The sequence below is a fragment of the Elaeis guineensis genome, chromosome 3 (genome assembly GCF_000442705.2).
Source record: "Elaeis guineensis isolate ETL-2024a chromosome 3, EG11, whole genome shotgun sequence".
Taxonomy (NCBI): Eukaryota; Viridiplantae; Streptophyta; class Magnoliopsida; order Arecales; family Arecaceae; genus Elaeis; species Elaeis guineensis.
Window position 1 is genome coordinate 7,857,973 of NC_025995.2, and position 18,174 is coordinate 7,876,146.

At 39.8% G+C, this 18,174-nt stretch overlaps 1 protein-coding gene across 1 annotated transcript; it reads right to left on the reverse strand.

Moving 5' to 3' along the window:
• Positions 1-1,474: 1,474 nt before the first annotated feature.
• LOC105036796 (probable LRR receptor-like serine/threonine-protein kinase At3g47570) lies at positions 1,475-17,898 on the reverse strand. The gene is made up of 3 exons (XM_010912530.2): positions 17,836-17,898; positions 4,054-4,633; positions 1,475-1,605 (listed from the first exon to the last, which is right to left on the reverse strand). The coding sequence occupies exons 1-3, from the start codon at positions 17,896-17,898 to the stop codon at positions 1,475-1,477; spliced, it is 774 nt and encodes a 257-aa protein (XP_010910832.2).
• Between the last annotated feature and the right edge of the window lie 276 nt (positions 17,899-18,174).

Genomic DNA, 18,174 nt, shown 5'->3' on the forward strand with positions numbered 1-18,174 from the left:
ATACCACTTTATCAAAAAAAATTACATAAATAATAAAAATTTGCCTTTTTCCAATTCAAATTCCTAAACTAGATTGCTAGCAGATTTGCACTCCTTTAGAACATTATAAACATTATATGCACAAAAATATTAATCTAATTTAAAACGAATTTACTGTAAGTCATTTTGTAAAAGGAAAAGAAAAGATAAGAAAAGCACCAAAGTCTACAAAGCTTTAAGTTGCAATTATAAACTTTTAATATTAGAATGCTTCTTGGCTCCGAACATATGATTTGGATCAAGAATACATCCGCATCAAATTTAGATCAATCAGGTACACGCTTGCATTCTCAGCACCATCCAATTCAACTTAATTGGTATGAGAATTTTATGATCACAGCATTCGCATATGAAGAATGATGCTGGCAAACGCAGCACCAAAGTTTCAAAACTTATACTGCTCCCAAAATATATCGATTCTGTGCACTACGTCACCTAGTAGAGTAAGTCTGCTGCATGGAATGCCAATTAACGTTTTGCTGTAGTACCATTCCTATATCATCAATGAGATGTACATATATAAATACATCCTACATCATCAATGAGATGTGTGTACATGCATGCATGCAGGCATACATGCATGTTTGTGTGTGTATATATATATGTGTGTGTGTGTGTACTAACTATATATGGTGTATATATGTGTATGCTTATGCCGTCAGGATGTGCATATATTGCATATCTCACGTATTGTGCTCATCTCCCTGTTAGCATCCTCAATCAACAAAATGTGATGCGGTGATACCAAATGGAGATTCAGTTCAGTTCAGCTTGGTAGTGCAATATAGCGTTTTTGCATTGAGAACTTGAGCGCTTGTGGATGCTCCATTAGGTCGAAACGGGTTGTAGGACTATTGGAGCTAATTTCCATGCGGTGGATTGAGAGCCAAAATAGGAGATTGGAAAGAATGTTGGGGCATATTTGGCCGGAAGAAGTTAGATTTTGGAATGGAAGGAGAATGGCTAACTTCATTTCCAACCATTTGGATTAAGAGAGTTCCATTTTCATTCCAATTTTAGAAAAAATAAAAATTTTTAATTCTTCAAAATTCGATTTCCTTTCAATTTTAATCATAAATCAAACACATCAAAAGATATGATCATTTTATTTCTATTTTAATTTATTCAGTCTCCGATTTCAATTTTTATTATAAATTAAATGCATCTTTAGATTTTTTTTTTCCTTCTTCGTTCCTCTCTCTCTCTCTCTCTCTCTCTCTCTGGTGGTAGCATTTTAGGTTCTTCCAGTTGGTGGTGAGGGAGAATGGACTTGCCACATGGCTTGGTTGCAGAGGCATCATCATGCCATCTTATATTTTTTCTGAGGCGTGCTGCTCTGCCGTTTTGCTTTCCAAATGTCCGTAGGTGACCGGTGTCCAAAATGGAACATTCCTTCCCTTTCTTTTTCTTCTGGAGATCTTATCGTCACTAGCGTTTATTGGCCCTCCACTGCTGTGCTTTCCAAATGTCTATAGGTGAGCGGTGACCAAAATGGAACATTTTCTTCCCTCTCTTTTTCTTCTACAGATCTTATCACTACTTTGTCACTAATGTTTATTGGCCTCCCTGTAGAGTCCATAGGATGTACAGCAAATAAGATTCTTTTCTAAAGGTAAGCGTGACAAATAGGGTACGAATTGTCTCGTCACCAAAACTATGAGAATTATTGTGGTGATGGATAGTCAGTAGTCGGTCAAAAATTGACTAAGAGTTGCACTTAAACTAACAACAAATATCATCGATAAATAAAGTATTATCATCAGAGAAGGCATGCAATTAAGTCAAGACAAAAGATGATGATAGAGTTTAGAGTGAGATGTATTGGACTCCGCTCATTGTCAACGAAGAAAGATCTGCAAAATAAGTTCTGTCGGAGGTGGCTCCGGCAAAGACCTCCGACGCTCAAATAGTAAATGATTAAGAAAAAAAATGAAAAATCTCTGGATTTTGAGATTGTGTGTCTACGCATACCTGGAGGGATCCCGCTTACCTTATTTATAGAGGGAGCAAAATGAATGATAAGAAGGCAGACGATCATATCGATTATGTCCTGTCGTACGGTGCCGCATGATGCCGCGTGGGATTTTTAAATGTCGGCGGCAGCGTGCCTTCTATTCGACGCGCTCACGACGGCAGATGCTATCAGACGTGGGCCTAATAAATGACCCTGGAGGTGCATTTAATGAAATTGTAGTATCCCATCACGGTGCACAGCTAGCCGATCAGGACATAGTGCCTAAGTAAAATGATCTTGATGTGGCCTATCATAGTCGTACGATGGCCACGTTCGATGCTTAGTCAGTCGGCAGAGGTCCATTTTATCTAGGTCAACAGGATAGAATTGCCGAGCTGCCTTATTTTCGACAGGCATAGTCGATTGTTAATTGATCAATAAGTCGATTACAAGTCGAGCAGCCATGAGAGACATATTAACTTTAGTCGGGATGGTGCTGATCAGAGACGACCATCCTTCAGTCGGCTGGATGTCAGCAAAGCGCCCGACGTCCACTCAGCCAGAGAAACTTGTATATCCGAGTTGGATTAATTGTCGGTTAGTCGGTATGATTTTTTTAGTCGGCCCAGAGACGAGAAGTCAGGATAGTTGGCTAAGTGACAGGAACCTACCTCAACACTTGCCCTCACTCTCAATCTGACTTAGCAGCTAGTCGGGCGAGAGGAGTTTGTCTTCGGATCATCATGAGTTGCTTTAGTCGATTGTCACTCGACTGACACTTCGTGGGGCTTTGGAGGATAAATTTTATTTTTTTTCCAAGATTTTAAAATCAGAAGGCACTTTGGAGGATAAATAAGAGGACATTATGATGTAACCAATCATAAAAACCATCTGCAATATTTATTTTCAATTTTAAATTTTGATATCTGGATGGCCTTCTTACTCTCCTTTAGTTATCAATTAGTTAATATCCACCTTCCTTTTGTTTGATATATTGACGATGCTGTGAATTTCTTTATTGTAAAAATTCCAGTGGACTCAAGAATTTGTTCCAATATACAAATTCTCTTTCTAGAAATATCTACACCAGTATGACGATACATATGGCCAGTTATTAAGACGAGCGACTGATGAATGAAAATCAAAATAATATGCCTCAATGATGGTTGTCTATACATCCATGTGGTGCATACAGTATAGAGGATAATTTCTTAAGAAATAGTGTCATTGTGTTCAATCTCAAGAAGAGTCATTTGCTTGTTTTTAGGTTTGGTGATAGATTTGGTGGCAAAAGTTTCAAATCATGTTGCAACTTGCAATGACCTTGTTTTCATGGAGGAATAATTTAGGGATTGGTAACTCAAAATTGTCACTTAGCTGAAGAAAGGTCAGTTGTAGAACAACATCAAGGAGAGTAACATGCTTGTTGTTAGGTTGATGGGGCAGAAATTGGTCTATGACTTGTAGGGAAGGTTTACAATTTCTTACAATAACCTTGTTTTCATGCGAAAAGAATGATTTGGAAAGTTGGTAATCTCATTTAAAGTTGTGACTTGGCTAAAGAAAGGTGTGCTTGTTAAGCTTCAACACATGTCAACCTCCATGTGACTCGTATTGTTCCTCCCCCATCCCCTAGATTAGCACGTAGAGTTGAATTCCCTTGCGTCTTTGTTGCCTCATTTTCCTTTCTTTTTTTTTTTGAAGCCATACTAAGATTTTGTAGCTTTGTCTAAGGTATCTACTGGACTTTTAAACAACACCCGGACCCACACCATCTGACACTCTTTGGGGCTGGACTTGTATATTAGTGATGGAAATTACGTTGGATGTCTCGAGTGGTTGGTGTACTAAATCTTTATCTAGTCCACCATAAGCTGACATCTCGCGAAGGTGGAATTTCTCGGAATAAAATTATGACTAAGCCACTCAGATCTTTTCAATCCTTCACCGTTTGTCGCTCTATTATGATGTAAAACAAATTAACCATTCTCTTCTAGAAAAAGGAAAAAACAAAGGAAAAAATATTATTAAACCTTAGTTTTGTTGTGATCTAAAATTACCTGGAGCAACATACCCAATTGTTCCCCTAACGACGTTAGTTGAGTTTGCTGAATTTTGCAAGGATATGCTTATAGCTTCACAAAGGATTTTTGCCAACCCAAAATCCCCTACATGAGCAACCATGTCAGCATCAAGAAGAACATTTCTAGGCTTCAAATCACAGTGAACAACCGGTGGTTGACAGTTGTGATGAAGATAATCCATTGCTTCAGCAACATCAATGGCTATGTTTAACCTCTGAAGTAAATTTAAACTGTTTGCCATTCTCTGCTCGCTGATTCTTGGATGCAGCCATTCATCTAAACTCCCATTAGGCATGAATTCAAAAACCAGAGCTTTGAAATCATAACCTCTAAAATCAGCACTCGAGCACAATGTTATGATCTTGACTAGATTACGTTGTTTGATGATTCTTAAAGCATCACATTCAGCTACGAAACTCTTGACAGCTCCTAATTGTTGCAGTTTAAAAACCTTCACAACGACAGCTGCATTGCCATGAAGCAGAGACCCTTTATACACTGAGCCATATCTTTCTGTGCCAATAAGATTGGTGGAGGAGAATCCATCAATTGCATCCTACATCTTTGAAATGAAGATCTATAGAGATAGATCTAGAAGGTTGCTCGGATTGTTCCAATTCACGAACATCGATATCTTGTTGAAGCGGCTCAACATGGATAATTCCAAAGAAGGCTATCTTCCGATAGGCTATGGAATTACTCTTTTCAAGAAAGATTGTCTGACAACTCCTGAGAAGAGAGAGCGTATGAATAGAATACCATATACCTCAACAGTGGGATCTATCATGTACGCTATGACATATACGAGATCAGATATGGCCTATTCACTAGGGATAGTGAGTAGGTACCAGTTTGATCCGGATGAGAAGCATTGGAAGATTGCGAAAGCAATTCTTAAATATTTGAGAAATACTAAAGACCAATGGCTTATCTATGGAGATACTGATCTGAAACTTGTGGGATATACTGATTTTAGTTTTCAGTCAGATTGTGATGACAATAAAAGCGTGTCGGGCTACGTATTTACTCTGAATGGAGGAACTGTTCGCTGAAAGAATTCCAACCAACATACTATAGTCGATTCTGTATGTGAAGCAGAATACACTGCTGCATCGGATGCTGCAAAGGAGACGGTGTAGTTATAGAAGTTTATCAACGAGCTTGGAGTTACACCTTCCATTGATGGTCCTGTTCTGCTGTACTGTGATAGCTCTAGTGCTATAGTTCAGGTGAAAGAACCTAAGTCGCACCATCGCACCAAGCATGTTCTGCGCCGCTATCACCTGGTGCAAGAGATCGTGAACCGAGGTGATGTGAACTTCAGAAGATCAACGAAAAGGAGAACCTAGCCGACTCCTTCACTAAAACTCTTGGAATCAAAAAGTTCGATGACTTCAAATGGAAGATGGGTATAAGATATTGCCCCAATTGATTTTAGTTCAAGTGAAAGTTGTTGGAAATTGTGTCCTAAAATCAATCGTATGACGATTGAGTTTATCTTTGTATATAAGTTATTGATTATTGAATAAAAATTATTCGAATATTTTTCATCATAAAATTACAACTTTCTTGAACTCTTGTGTTGTGATGAAGTCTTTAGAATTATGCTAGTATGCGATAAAAAGAGAATTTATCATATAGTTCTTAAATATGTTTACGATCAAATGATACATTATTACAGGACAATGACGATTATTGAGTAGAGATCATTGTATGCCATATGGGTTGGTTGTCCTCTTAACTAAGGAATGTGGTAATACTGGTATGACATATAGATGAGATGTAGGAGTACATCATTATGGAACAAGTGACTCACTTGCTGAACATTCTGCTGTCAAGAGCTGCTTGCGAAACACATGGGTATAAATATCTTTCAGACCTGAGATCACCATAGTGACTTGCAAGCAACTCACTGTGCTTTAGTGCCAGACTATCTGGATTTCTAATGTAGTGACAGAAAACTACTAGGTACAATCAAGTACTTACGAAGTCTGTGTGTGGATCAAGATGGGATTGACCCCTCCAAATTATTGGAGTTGATGTATCGCTGTATTTCAATTTAGCAAAGCCTTGACTAGGGTAATCCATGAGATAGATTTAAAAAGTTGAAATACAATGCGGATAAAGCAATCTCAATTGACAGTTAACCTAAGACCATCCTAGAGTATTCAAGGTTAAAAGGATAAATTATGCGGTAACTATGTGTATGGGTTCTAAAATATTTCTTAACGATAATTCGACCTATCTGGACGTTAGGAACTATTACTAGATGGTTTCTCGATTAGTGCAGAAATTGGTTCTTGTGTTACCGGTTTAGTGTTTGAACTTATGGAGTCACGCACATAAGTCAGACAAAATAAGAAGCCATTGGCCTATGTTTATATGTTTAATTTGAAAGTACTTAACTTGATTGAACATATAAACTAGCTTAATTTAAAATTAAGTTATGGATCAAACGAGATTTAAGAGTTGACTATGTCTAGCTAGCACTATACATGAGGTTCAGATTCGATCCTGAAGATGAATAATTTTTGATCTATGATCCATGAAGCATATGAAAGATTGAATTTAAGTACTAATTAATTTTAGATTATATGTGAATTAATTAGACTTAATTGGATCCAAAATTCAAGTTAGACTTGGTACAAAAGTCCTAAAGAGTTTGGGATTGATAGCCTTTTAAAATTATTTCAAACCAGCTTCGAATTGGATTCGAATCGGATCCGTTTTAATGAGATATGAATATTTCCACTTGTACTGAAATTCTCCTCTCATGTGGACTGACCAACACCTGGAATGGTGCTGGTTTGGGGCATCCCATGTGGGTGAGGGAGTGGGTGCAAGTTGGTTGTCATATGTAATGGCAATTCTATCTCATGTAAGAATCTTTCTTTCATGAGTATTGGACTGATTCAAATCAAATTTAAGTTAGGACTCCTATACTTATTGGGTCATGAAAATCATCTATTATTAGAGAGAGTCTTTACCTATGGATGTATAGCAAACAAATCAGATTGAGAGAAGACAGAAAGAGAGAGAGAAGCGTGAGAAGAGAAGAGCCTTCATCTTCCCTTGGTCTCTTCCCTTTTGATGCCGCCCCTCTTCCCTTAGGTGTGAATTCATCTTGGGAATCCCACCTACTGGTGTGAGGTGTCACACCAACACATCTCCTCCTTCATTAGATTGGATTGCGAAAGTAATTGGATTGAAGTTTATTCTGCTTTTCTGCGGTGTCTGACGTGCATACGAAGTAGAGGATCTGTATATCCAGACTTCTATGAAGGTTTATATCAGATTATTTGAGATTTGATCTATGATTCTATTGCTAATCAGGTAAGGATTTGATTTTTAATCATGTAGATGAATAGAAAAATTTTCAGATACAACCTGAGCTTTTCGAAGAGAAATAATTTTTCTTCCCTTCAAAGATCTCTCTGCTGGAGGCTGAGTTGGCCAATTTGATAGCCCAGCATCGGAGCGACAAAAAAAAAATTGAGAAACTGAAGGCTGACTATCGAAAAAAAATAGAGTCAGCCAAGAGCACCCTCATCGAGGAGAAGAAGAGAGTACTGAAGGCGGAGAAGGCCGCCAAGGAAGTTGAGAAGATCACCACCGAACTCCAAGAAAAATTGACGTCAGCAGAAACTCAGACCCAGGAAGCTACTTCTCAGGCACTGATCGAGTTCTGCGAGTCAAAAAAGTATGAAGACGAGCTTGCCGATGTAGGTGCAGATGCATTCCAACTCGAGTTCATGGAGTGTAAGAAGCAAGTTCACCACCTCGTGCCCAAGCTAAACCTGAGCTCTATTCAGCCTGACAAGGACTCGAATGAGTGGACGATGAGTATGCAGAGGCTGAAGCGGACCGTCCCCACCCGAGCTCCTAAACATCTCTTGTACTCCTTTTCTTTGTATTTGTATCAATTCTTTTTTTGGAAATAAAATGAAATCTTTTTTTATGAATTGCTCGATCTCTTTTGTCTATGTGCACTTCTTCTTTTCTTTCTTGACAAGCTTCTCAAAATTGACTAAGTAATGAAGTCAGCAATAAAGTAAAATAGTTTGTAAAATGTAGCTAACCGAGTAGGTTATAGCCAAATTAATTGAACTTGAAAAAATTCTCCAAGTCACATAATCGACTCTTGTAGGTGAACTCAGCCAGAGTGAAGTCATAATCATAAATCATCCACCGCTGGTTATCCCATTAAGTAGGAACTTGTAGGCAATTTTTAGGATCGATAGATCCTTGGCTGGTCGGTGTAGAGCTGACTTAGCACAACTTATTTTCGTCAGATTGTATGACGAACCGCAACTCTTATACTTGCGGCCCTTGGGCTATTACGAGTATGGTGGTGGTTGTCGGACTGTGCGGCTCCGATATCAGATTTTAGCTGATTAATGCAATTATTTCACCTAAGTCTCGCATTCAATCTGGCACTACAGTTTTTAGCGAGCGTGCTTATGATTGAGGAAACCATCCATTGTTAAGAACGGGCCCACTCTCGACTTTGTTAGTAGGGTATGAGCTGACTAGCACTTCATCGGGTATGAGCCAATGAGGGAGTGGTCGTATTGTGGCTTGCTGAGAGTTTGAATTGTAAGGCACATGTCTTGTAAGAAAAAAGACCTTTTTTGTTTGATGAAGGTATTTTTATTGATAATACATTCGTAGGTTTTTGACGTTCCAAGTTTGAGGGATCTCGGTGCCATCCAAGTTCTCGATTTTGTATGCCCCTGGTTATAGGACTATCGAGACTCTGTAGGGATCTTTTCAATTTGGGGATAATTTTTCTTGCTCAATGGACTGGAAAATTTTTATTCTCATTAAGACTAAGTCTCCTATTCAAAAGATCTTTAGCTTGACTCAGGAGTCGTAATATCATGCTACCCTTTGTTGGTAGGAGATCATTCTTAGTCTAACTTTTTTTTGAGTTTCTTCATTTAAATCTAAGTCTGCTCATCTCTTGTTCGAGTTGGTAGATTCATCGTAGTATTCCACTCGAGTTGAAGATAGGCCAATTTCAACTGAAATCATGGCTTCAGTTTCAAATACCAACTTAAATGGAGTTTTTTCAGTTAGAATCTGAAGAGTTGCCTTTGACTTAGTCATTGTCTGTTAGGGGATATTTGACGATGAAGTCAGCGAGAATTTGGGATTTCATTGATGTTCTTGGGATAAAAGAAAGGTCGAACTCAGTGAGCTCGACCACCCACTTTGCCATTCTTTTTGAGGTGTCAGGTCTGTGAAGTATAGACCTTAGGGGGAGGTCGGTGAAAACTTTTATTGAATGGATCTAGAAATAGGGCCGTAATCGTTGAATAATAGTCACGATTGCAAAGACGACTTTCTCAATTCTGGAATATCTTAATTCAGCATTGTGTAGTACCCGACTTACATAGTAGATGGGTCTTTACATTTTATCTTTTTCTTGAACCAGCACCAAGCTGATGGCTTCAATAGTGGTTGCTACATACATGAGTAATATATTACTGATGCTGGGTTTCGTCAAAAGTGGAGAAGAGCTGAGGTATTACTTCAACTCGTCGAAAGACTTTTGACATTTCTCCATCCAAGTGAAGTCTTTCATTTGCCTGATGGTCTTAAAGAAAGGGAGGCACCATTCCACAGACTTGAAGATAAATCGACTTAAGAATGCAATTCATCCCACCAATCTCCGAATATCTTTTCAAGAGTCAGGAGGTTTCATATCGAAAACCATCTTGATTTTCTTGAGATTGACCTTGATACCTCTCTTTATCACCATAAAATTGAGAAACTTTTTCGATGTGACACCAAAGGCATACTTAATCAGGTTTAGCTTCATCCGGTGCTTCCTCAGGACATCGAAAGCTCCAGCCAAATCGCTGATATGGAAAGTAGCTTTAGCACTTTTCATGAGCATGTCATCGATGTAAATCTTCATGTTGTGCCCGATTTGGCCTTTAAAGACTTTATTGACTAGTCTCTGATAGATTGCTATGGCGTTCTTGATGCCAAAAAGCATGACTTTGTAACAGTATAAACCCTTCTTAGGATAAATACTATCTTCTCCTCATCCTCGGATGCTATCCGAATCTGATTGAAGCCAGAGAAGACATCCATAAAGTTGAGTAGCTGATGTCCAACTGTCGCGTCAACTAGTTGATCTATTCAGGGAAGACAAAAGCTATCCTTGGGACAGACTTTATTCAAATCAATGTAGTCAATACAGATACACAATTTACCATTTGTTTTCTTGACCATAACCATATTCGCAAGCCAATCTGGGTAGATTATCTCGCGGATGAAGTCGGCTGTCAATATTTTGTCAACCTCTTCATTAATAGCCTTCTGTCATTCTAGAGCAAAACTTCTCTTATTTTGTCTCACTAGCTTGTGGTTGGAATCAACATTTAGTCGGTAGATAATAACCTCTGGAGAGATGCCCGGCATGTCAGAGGCTGAACAAGCAAAGATGTCGGTATTTCTTCTTAGAAAGCCGATCAACTCCTCTTGCAATTCCTTGCCCAGTGAGGATCCAATTTGAACGGTTTTATTTGGGTCTCCACCGAATAAGAGAACTGAGATGAGCTATTCTGCAGGTTCTCCTCAGCTTTTAATTTCTTTCTGATCCAACCCGTCGTCGATGAGAAGAGTTTTGGCTAGTCTTTTTTCATTGTTAGTGGTTAAGTAGCATTGTAGAGCCAACTGTTGATCTCCTCACATCTCAACGGGTCCGTTTCTTGTCGGAAAGCATACGAGTAAGTGATAAGTTAAGATGACTGCTTGGAATGCATTCAATCTGGACTACCCCAGAATGACGCTAAAGGTGGATGGAACCCGGACTATGAAAAAGTTGAGGTGAACAGTCGATTGCCAAGACAGTTGCCCAGCTGTGACGGGAAGTTCGATCTCGCCCTCCACTTTGATCGAGTCACTTGTAAATCCGACTAGAAGAATATTAACATATTTGAGAAGTCTAGCAGAAAATCATTGCTCTAGAAGAAACAATCATAGAAAATCATGTTAGCAGAATTTTCATTATCAACAAGATATCTCTTTACATCATAATAGGCAATTGTAATTGACATGACTACAGCATCATTGTGAGGAATCTGGACTCCTTGCAGATCTGCTTTAGTAAAAATGATGTTGTTGTTGACATGCTGGTGCTTCAAAGTGCTTCTGCCATCGTTTACCCCCCAAAGTCGTGGTCCCATCGAGATCATATTGATCATGCCTGTTGTTGGTTAGACATGAGTCTGCTCTTCGAGTTTCGGATGAGGTAGATCGGAAGGTAGCTGTGCAAGGTGCTCCTATGCATACTTTTCAAGATACCCCTGTCTTATCAGGTTTTCGATCTCATTCTTCAGTTGGCGGCACTCCCCTATATCATGTCCATGGTCGCGATGGAAGTGGCAATAGCACTTTCGATCACAAGATTTCATCCTCATTGGCAGGGGTCGACAAAGGAAGCTTTCCTCTTCTATCTCCATTAAAATTTGTGATAAGAAGCAGTCAAAGGAGTGTAGGAGTCATACCTGCCCACAAAATTTTGGAGCTTCTGGCTTGGTCGGGGAGGTGGAGCCTCATTCTTGATGCAGATCTGGTTGGGCTCCCTGGAGCCTCCTCCCTTCCTTGCCTTCTTCTTCTGGCTCTTTCCCTCAAACTGGCATCAGTCAGTCGTGGCTTTCTTGATGTAGATGTACTTCTGTGCATGCTCGAGGAGTTCGACGTAGGACTGAGGAAGTGTCTTATCCAAAAAGTAGGTGAACTTAGAGTTCTAAAGTCTCCGCTTCATCATCGTGATGGCCGTCGCCTGATCGAGGTCCTTGACCTCCAAGGTGGCTGTGTTGAAACACACCACAAACTTTCGCAAAGATTCTCCATCCTACTGGTTAATAGAGAAAAGGCTGTCAATAGTTTTGGACACTCTTCAATTTGTACCAAAATATTCCATGAATAGCTGCTCGAACTGTTCGAAAGAATCGATGCTTCCCGACTGTAGTCTCGAGTACCACACCTGTGCAGTTTTTCAGAGCGTAATCGGAAAAGTAATACAGAGGAGGACATCAGATGCCCCTTGTAGAAGTACGAGGGCTTTATAGCTCTCAAGATGATCGAGTGAATCTGAGGAGCCGTCGTATGGCTCGATTTGTAGTATTTTGAACTGACTAGGAACTGGCTCATCGAGGATCCATCTTGAGAAAGACAGATTTGTGTTGATGCCAAATTCATCGATTGAATCATGGTGGTTGGTTTGGAGCCATTCCAGACAGTGATCTATCTCTTTTAGTTTTCAATCATACTCGTCCAACCGTTGTTGCGACAGATCAGGATACTGCGAGTAGCCTAGAGTAGAGCCTTCCTCAGAAGAAGAACATCTCAAAGGGGACCGTGGCCTCTTCCCCTTGTAGTGAGTTTGTCGAGAAGAATGTGGGGACCAACGATCATTAGAATCATTATGCGAAGCGCACTGAGACTTCAAGCGTGGTGGCCGTCGAGCAAGTGAAGAATTCACTCGATGGGAATGCTATGTAGAGTAGCGAGTCAGAGATCGTGGTCAGTGACCGCACCTGAAAGGCGCATCACACGCTGCATCTTCTCCCAGCTGCTGTTGTTATTGTTGTTAGAGACCTTGAACAGCTTCCGTCAGACTTTTTACTTACTGTATGAGGGCAGCAAACCCAAGATCTGCCATTATCGATGGTCATGAAGACTTGGCTCTCTACGGGTTATCGGAGGTGCGTCACACCGCGATGAGCGTCGAACTGAAACAGCGGAGATATTTTGCGCCCTTGTCTTGGCCATGGAGGTCTTTGGGAGAGAAAATTTTTCTCTGCTCAATCGCTTGCTACCTTCTCCCTTCTTGGCATGCCAAACTATTGCAACCTTACTCCTGTGGGTAGTCGATAGTCGGTCAGAAGCCGACTAGGAGTTGCACCTCAAAACTGATGGTGGAATCATCGATAAATAAGGTATTGTCATCGAAAAAGGTGCACGCAGTCAAGGTCAAGATAAAAGACGATGATAGAGTTTAGAATGATTTGGTGCTGGGCTTCGCTCATTGTCAAAGAAGGAAGATCAACAAAATAAATTCCGTTGGAGGTGATTTCGATGAAAACCCTCCGATGCTCCAGTCAATGGTTGGCTTAAGAGAAAAGAGTGATAGAGTCTCTGAGTTTTGAGATTGTGTGTCTACACATACCTAGAGGGATCCTTGCTTACCTCTATTTATAGAGAGAGCAAAATGAATGATGAGAGGACAGATGATCATGTCGATCATGTCCTATTGTATGATATTGTATGGTGCCATGTGGACGTCTTTAAATGTCGATGGCGTGCATGCCTTCTATTCGGCGCATTCACAATGGTAGACACTACCAGACATGGGGCTTAATAAATGACTCTGGAGGTGTATTTAATAAGATCGTAGTATGCCATCACGGCACGCAACTAGTCGATCAGGATATGGTGCCTAAGTGACATGATCTTGATTTGGCCTGTCAGAGTCATACGATTGTCGGTTAGTCGGTGCAGTTTTCTTAGTCGGCACAGATATGAGAAGTCAGGGTAGTCGGCTAAGCAACGGGAACCTACTCCAACAGGAATATAAAAAGACCTTCCTTAAGGATGCAACATCATCAAGATGCCGAAGAATAAGGTATCCCACTTGGGATAGGGATTGGAAAATTATCAACTACTGGGCTATTAAACTTGGCATCAGATATAGATATGATAGTTCTCTTTTTTTTTTATTTTTTTTCCCTCCACTTTTTTTATCCTCGCATTTTTCATTCTCTTATTAGTGAAAGTGGGTTGGGACTTGGGAACTCTCAATTCTCTTCTTTTAAGAGCTTGTTTAGATATTCCAACAGAAGTATCTTATAGGAGTCAGATATATTGCCCATCCAGCTCATATTTTCTAAGGATCTATCAAAGTTTTAGCCTAAATCTTAGCCTATGGGCTTGTTGGTATACAAGAAGGAAAAAAGACACACAGAGGTCTTATTTTTCTTGTTACATGATCAAGTTAATGGAGTGTTGGATTGATATAGGATATGCTCAGATGGGCTTCCTAGTCCATGAATTTAGAAAGAAATTCATCCCAAATCCTGTTACATTGCTGAAAGAGGCCCTAAAAGAGGAAAAAGTCCATACAATAGGCTAACTAATAGATCCCTAATTCTTCATTTGCAATCCAACTTTGATACTAAGATTTAACCCAAAAGGCCAGTCAAGATCTTACATAGATGTAAAATTCAACTTGGATTGGTTCCTGATGCATCTCTCATGACTTTATATTATTGATAATGTGTCTATTTCATTAGTTCGATTGAAAATAATTTATAATTCCTTATGTGTGCTTCTGAAGATGAATCATGAATAAGTTGCTGTATCAAGCTTGACCATTTTGCTTCATCAATATGGCATCTTGAAGTTGTAGAGGGTCGTGAAGGATTGCTCCTTGACTATATAAACTTAATAACATAAACAACGAAGTAGAACTAAATTTTATAGGCCATCATAGGCCCCCTTGCACTCTCCTTTTTTTTCCTTCGAAAAATAGATCTCATTGAGAAAATATATTATGATTTAAGATTCTATATTTATTGAAGAAATTATCTCAACTTAGGTGCTATTTGCTAAACTTCAATTGTCATTATCATGATATATAAAGCTGAAATAATTTAGGATGATGTAAGAGTTAAATGATATGGTTTAAGTTGATGAGGGTTAATACCATTTGCATGTTTTTAAATTCAAAAAGAAGTGATCTATTTTCTAAAATTCAATGGTCATGTTATGATCTATAAGATGAATTTAGATGAGTAAATCTTAAATGGCATGGTCTAAGTCGACTTAGGGTTACAATCATCTACATAATTTTTCAGTATGCACTCTTAGTCATCCTATATTTTTTTCCTAGGTCCTTTAAGATCTAAGGAATATAAAAATGATAGAATTATATTAAGGTATGACTAAGTAATCTCATATCTGAAGGAGAATTGTCTTTTATCTTCATTTGGTAAAATGAGACTTAATGCACTCATTTTAAGATAAATGAATGGATACAAGCATCTCTGCTGGGATCCCTTGAGGTTAGCTTACTACAAAACACAAAACACAATTGTTTATATAGATTAACTCTTAATTATAGGGTTCCAGTGTGTAGCGAAAGGGAATGGTGTTTAAAATTTTTCATTAAAAACATCCTAGTGCTCGAAAATCATAATGCCCAGAATCTCTTGACTATAGCAGTCAAAGCATAAAATAAATAAACAGGATAAGAAGAATACCTATATATGCTAATAATTTTTCTAGACACACAAGTGTCTATCCTCCAATAGTAATCCATATAAAAAGTGCACCAAGGACAATGCTCCTTTTAGAACCTTGCTTTAAGAGTTCTAACCCCTAGAACTCGAATAGCCTTGTACTCGTCAAATTTCTTCAAGAACTTAACTTCATCCTTTTCAAAGACTTTTTTGGACTCCTTAAATCTCTCCTTCAAAACCTCCTATTTTCTTGTCTTGATCAGAATTAGACTTGTCTTAAAAAGAGACAGCCTTGTCCTAAAATTAGGGAGATGTAGGAGAGAAAAGAGCGACTTGTCTTAGGCTAGAAGGGGACTTCTGTATTGATTTTTTTGAATGCTCTGAAACCCCAACATAGTGGGGCTTCTATAGATGAGAGAGAGGCATATGGGGAAGGGTTCCAACCCTTCCTCACATCCTTAGAAGGTGGCTTGTCCAAAAAGAGGGGTCCCTCTGGCGGAAGGACTCTACGTGACCTTTCTCTTCTCCCTGCGTGCGCTACAATCAAGCGACTTTTGGAATCCTTCCCCCTTTCAGATAAATTTGAAAACTGCCACATATGTCTCCATTTGAATTTGAATTCAAATGATAGGGACATCAACAAGGGGTGCCTCCTTTTGCCTATGGCAAAAGGACTCTTCATGTGAAGAGTTATGTGAGTTTATTTCTACACATGTGGCATTACTTCCAGAAATTCCCAACACCCAAAAATAAATCTAAAAAACCATTTCAATCTTTGAGATAAGTTCTAGAGAGTGAAGGGTGATGTGGGCTACCACATGAATTTTAAACCCAAGTGAGATGGACTCTATCCCCTTCTCTACGCACCATAGCGCACGTCCATCTTTATCTACGCACCAAGAGTCCTTTCAAGCTAGGACTCTAGCATATGGTGCCTCCTGAGGCTATATGGTGCCATCCAATGACTGTCACACCCTGATCCAAATCTAAATTAAGCTTTGGCTCAATTTGATTTGATCAAATAGTAAGATTCAGATAAAAAATGAATCTGATTCAAGAAGCTAGGGTTTCCACACATGTTAGCATGCTTACCGATTATCCGATTGGATCTAAAATTTTAACCAACTATATCAAATGGGTCTTTGATTAATTCTCTTATGTATGTGACCCATTGAATTTCATATCTAGCTAGCAGTAGATCTAGATACATATTAATCTAATTTAATTAGAATCCTTCTAATCGATTAAGGTCCAAACCATACCGATCCGAGTTCAATAATTAAAACTCTTTCTAATTGAAGATCGAATTAAATACTTTAATTTAATCAAACCTATAAGTCAAGATTGACATCTAGCAATGTATCATGACTATCCAAAAGATGTGAAATTTAGTGGTATTGGGAGAAATTTTGGACGGGCCGAATTAGTGAAAGAGCCCAGAGTCCAAAATGACTGCATCCGACAGGCCCATCAACTAAGGTCATCGCCGACTCAAGGTCGACCATTTCTATCTCCACCAATCTGAGGTTGACCATTATCCTCACCGACGACCCAAGACCGACCATTCATGCATTACGGAGTAGAGCTTGATGATGGCGATCGGTCCCTAATCATCGCCAACCATTCCTTGCCTCTGTAGTGTTTAGATTGGTAATTTCATTCAAAACAAAGTACCCGCCAAGCAACAACTATCACTGAGCCAATAAGGCAACCTCAATTATGACATCCTAAAAATATCGAGCAACAATCTTATGCCCAATGAATCACACTCTGATCGTGCAGGATCATGCCAACCAATTTGCCAATTGAAGCTCCAACTCTCCACTATAAAGAAAATCAAAGGAGGACCCCCAAAAGGTACCCAACCATCCTGCTTCTCATGCTCTTTCTTCTATTAAATGAGATTTTGACTTGAGCATTAGAGGGTCCTCGCCGAAGCAACCTTCGATTAGGAATATTTTTGCAGGTCGCATGCTCAGGAGGCCCACCTTGTCATCAGCTCCAGTGCCCTAATGCTGAACGATTTTTTGCACCCACAGATGATGCCAAAGAAAGAGCTTTTGACCCAATTTTGGAGGAGCACAAATCGAGAGTAGATATTATGCTACTAAAGCAAGTCTCATCCCCTCTCACCAATGCCACTGCCTCCTATCAAGTGGAGAGCCAGGCCAACAATCTGGTGCAACCATTGGTGATGGAGACTCCTTCGCCAACCCAGCCAGCATTGGTCATGGTGGATCAGTTCAACCTGCTCTTCCAACAGGTCCAATCTTTGACGGCCACCATTCACGCAGTCCAAATAGTTCTTGTACCTCAATCGATGGCACCGTAGCCTGATCAGACTGCTCCCATATCTCCTTCAGCAGTGCTAGTATTTTCCTCAGCGGCACCACCAGCACCTCCTACAGTGGCACCCCCATCGAATCTGGCTCCACAGCCGCCACTACAACTAGAGTAGCCGCAAGCACCTCCACAGAGTCCAGAGAGGAGGCAAACTCACCAGAGCTACCTCAGGACCCAAGAAGCAGCAAGACGGTGATCTCCTAGCCCGTGATCTGGGCATGACTCAATCCCTGGTCACCACTCTCCGCAGCACTCCAAAGCCTACACCATCCAAGATCCTGCCATCGAGAGATGATCCCAGGCGCTCGATAAGCAGATCAATGCAATGAATAACTCCTCGATGCAGCTCTATGAGGGATTTAGTAGCGAGCCACCCTTTGCCTCGAGGATAATGCAGGACCCACTCTCTCGGCACTTTAAGGTACCCCAGTTCAAGGCCTATGATAGGACTGCCGACCCCGTCAATCATTTGGAAGCTTTCAAGGTGGCGATGCAC

Coding starts and splice junctions, on each gene's coding strand:
- LOC105036796 (XM_010912530.2), bottom strand. CDS start 17,898: ATGCCCAGATCACGGGCTAGGAGATCACCGTCTTGCTGCTTCTTGGGT. Junction 4,634..17,835: donor TGGGTCCTGAGGTAGCTCTG/GTGAGTTTGCCT, acceptor TCAAAGATGTAG/GATGCAATTGATGGATTCTC. Junction 1,606..4,053: donor AATTGGGTATGTTGCTCCAG/GTAATTTTAGAT, acceptor TGGACTCTACAG/GGAGGCCAATAAACATTAGT.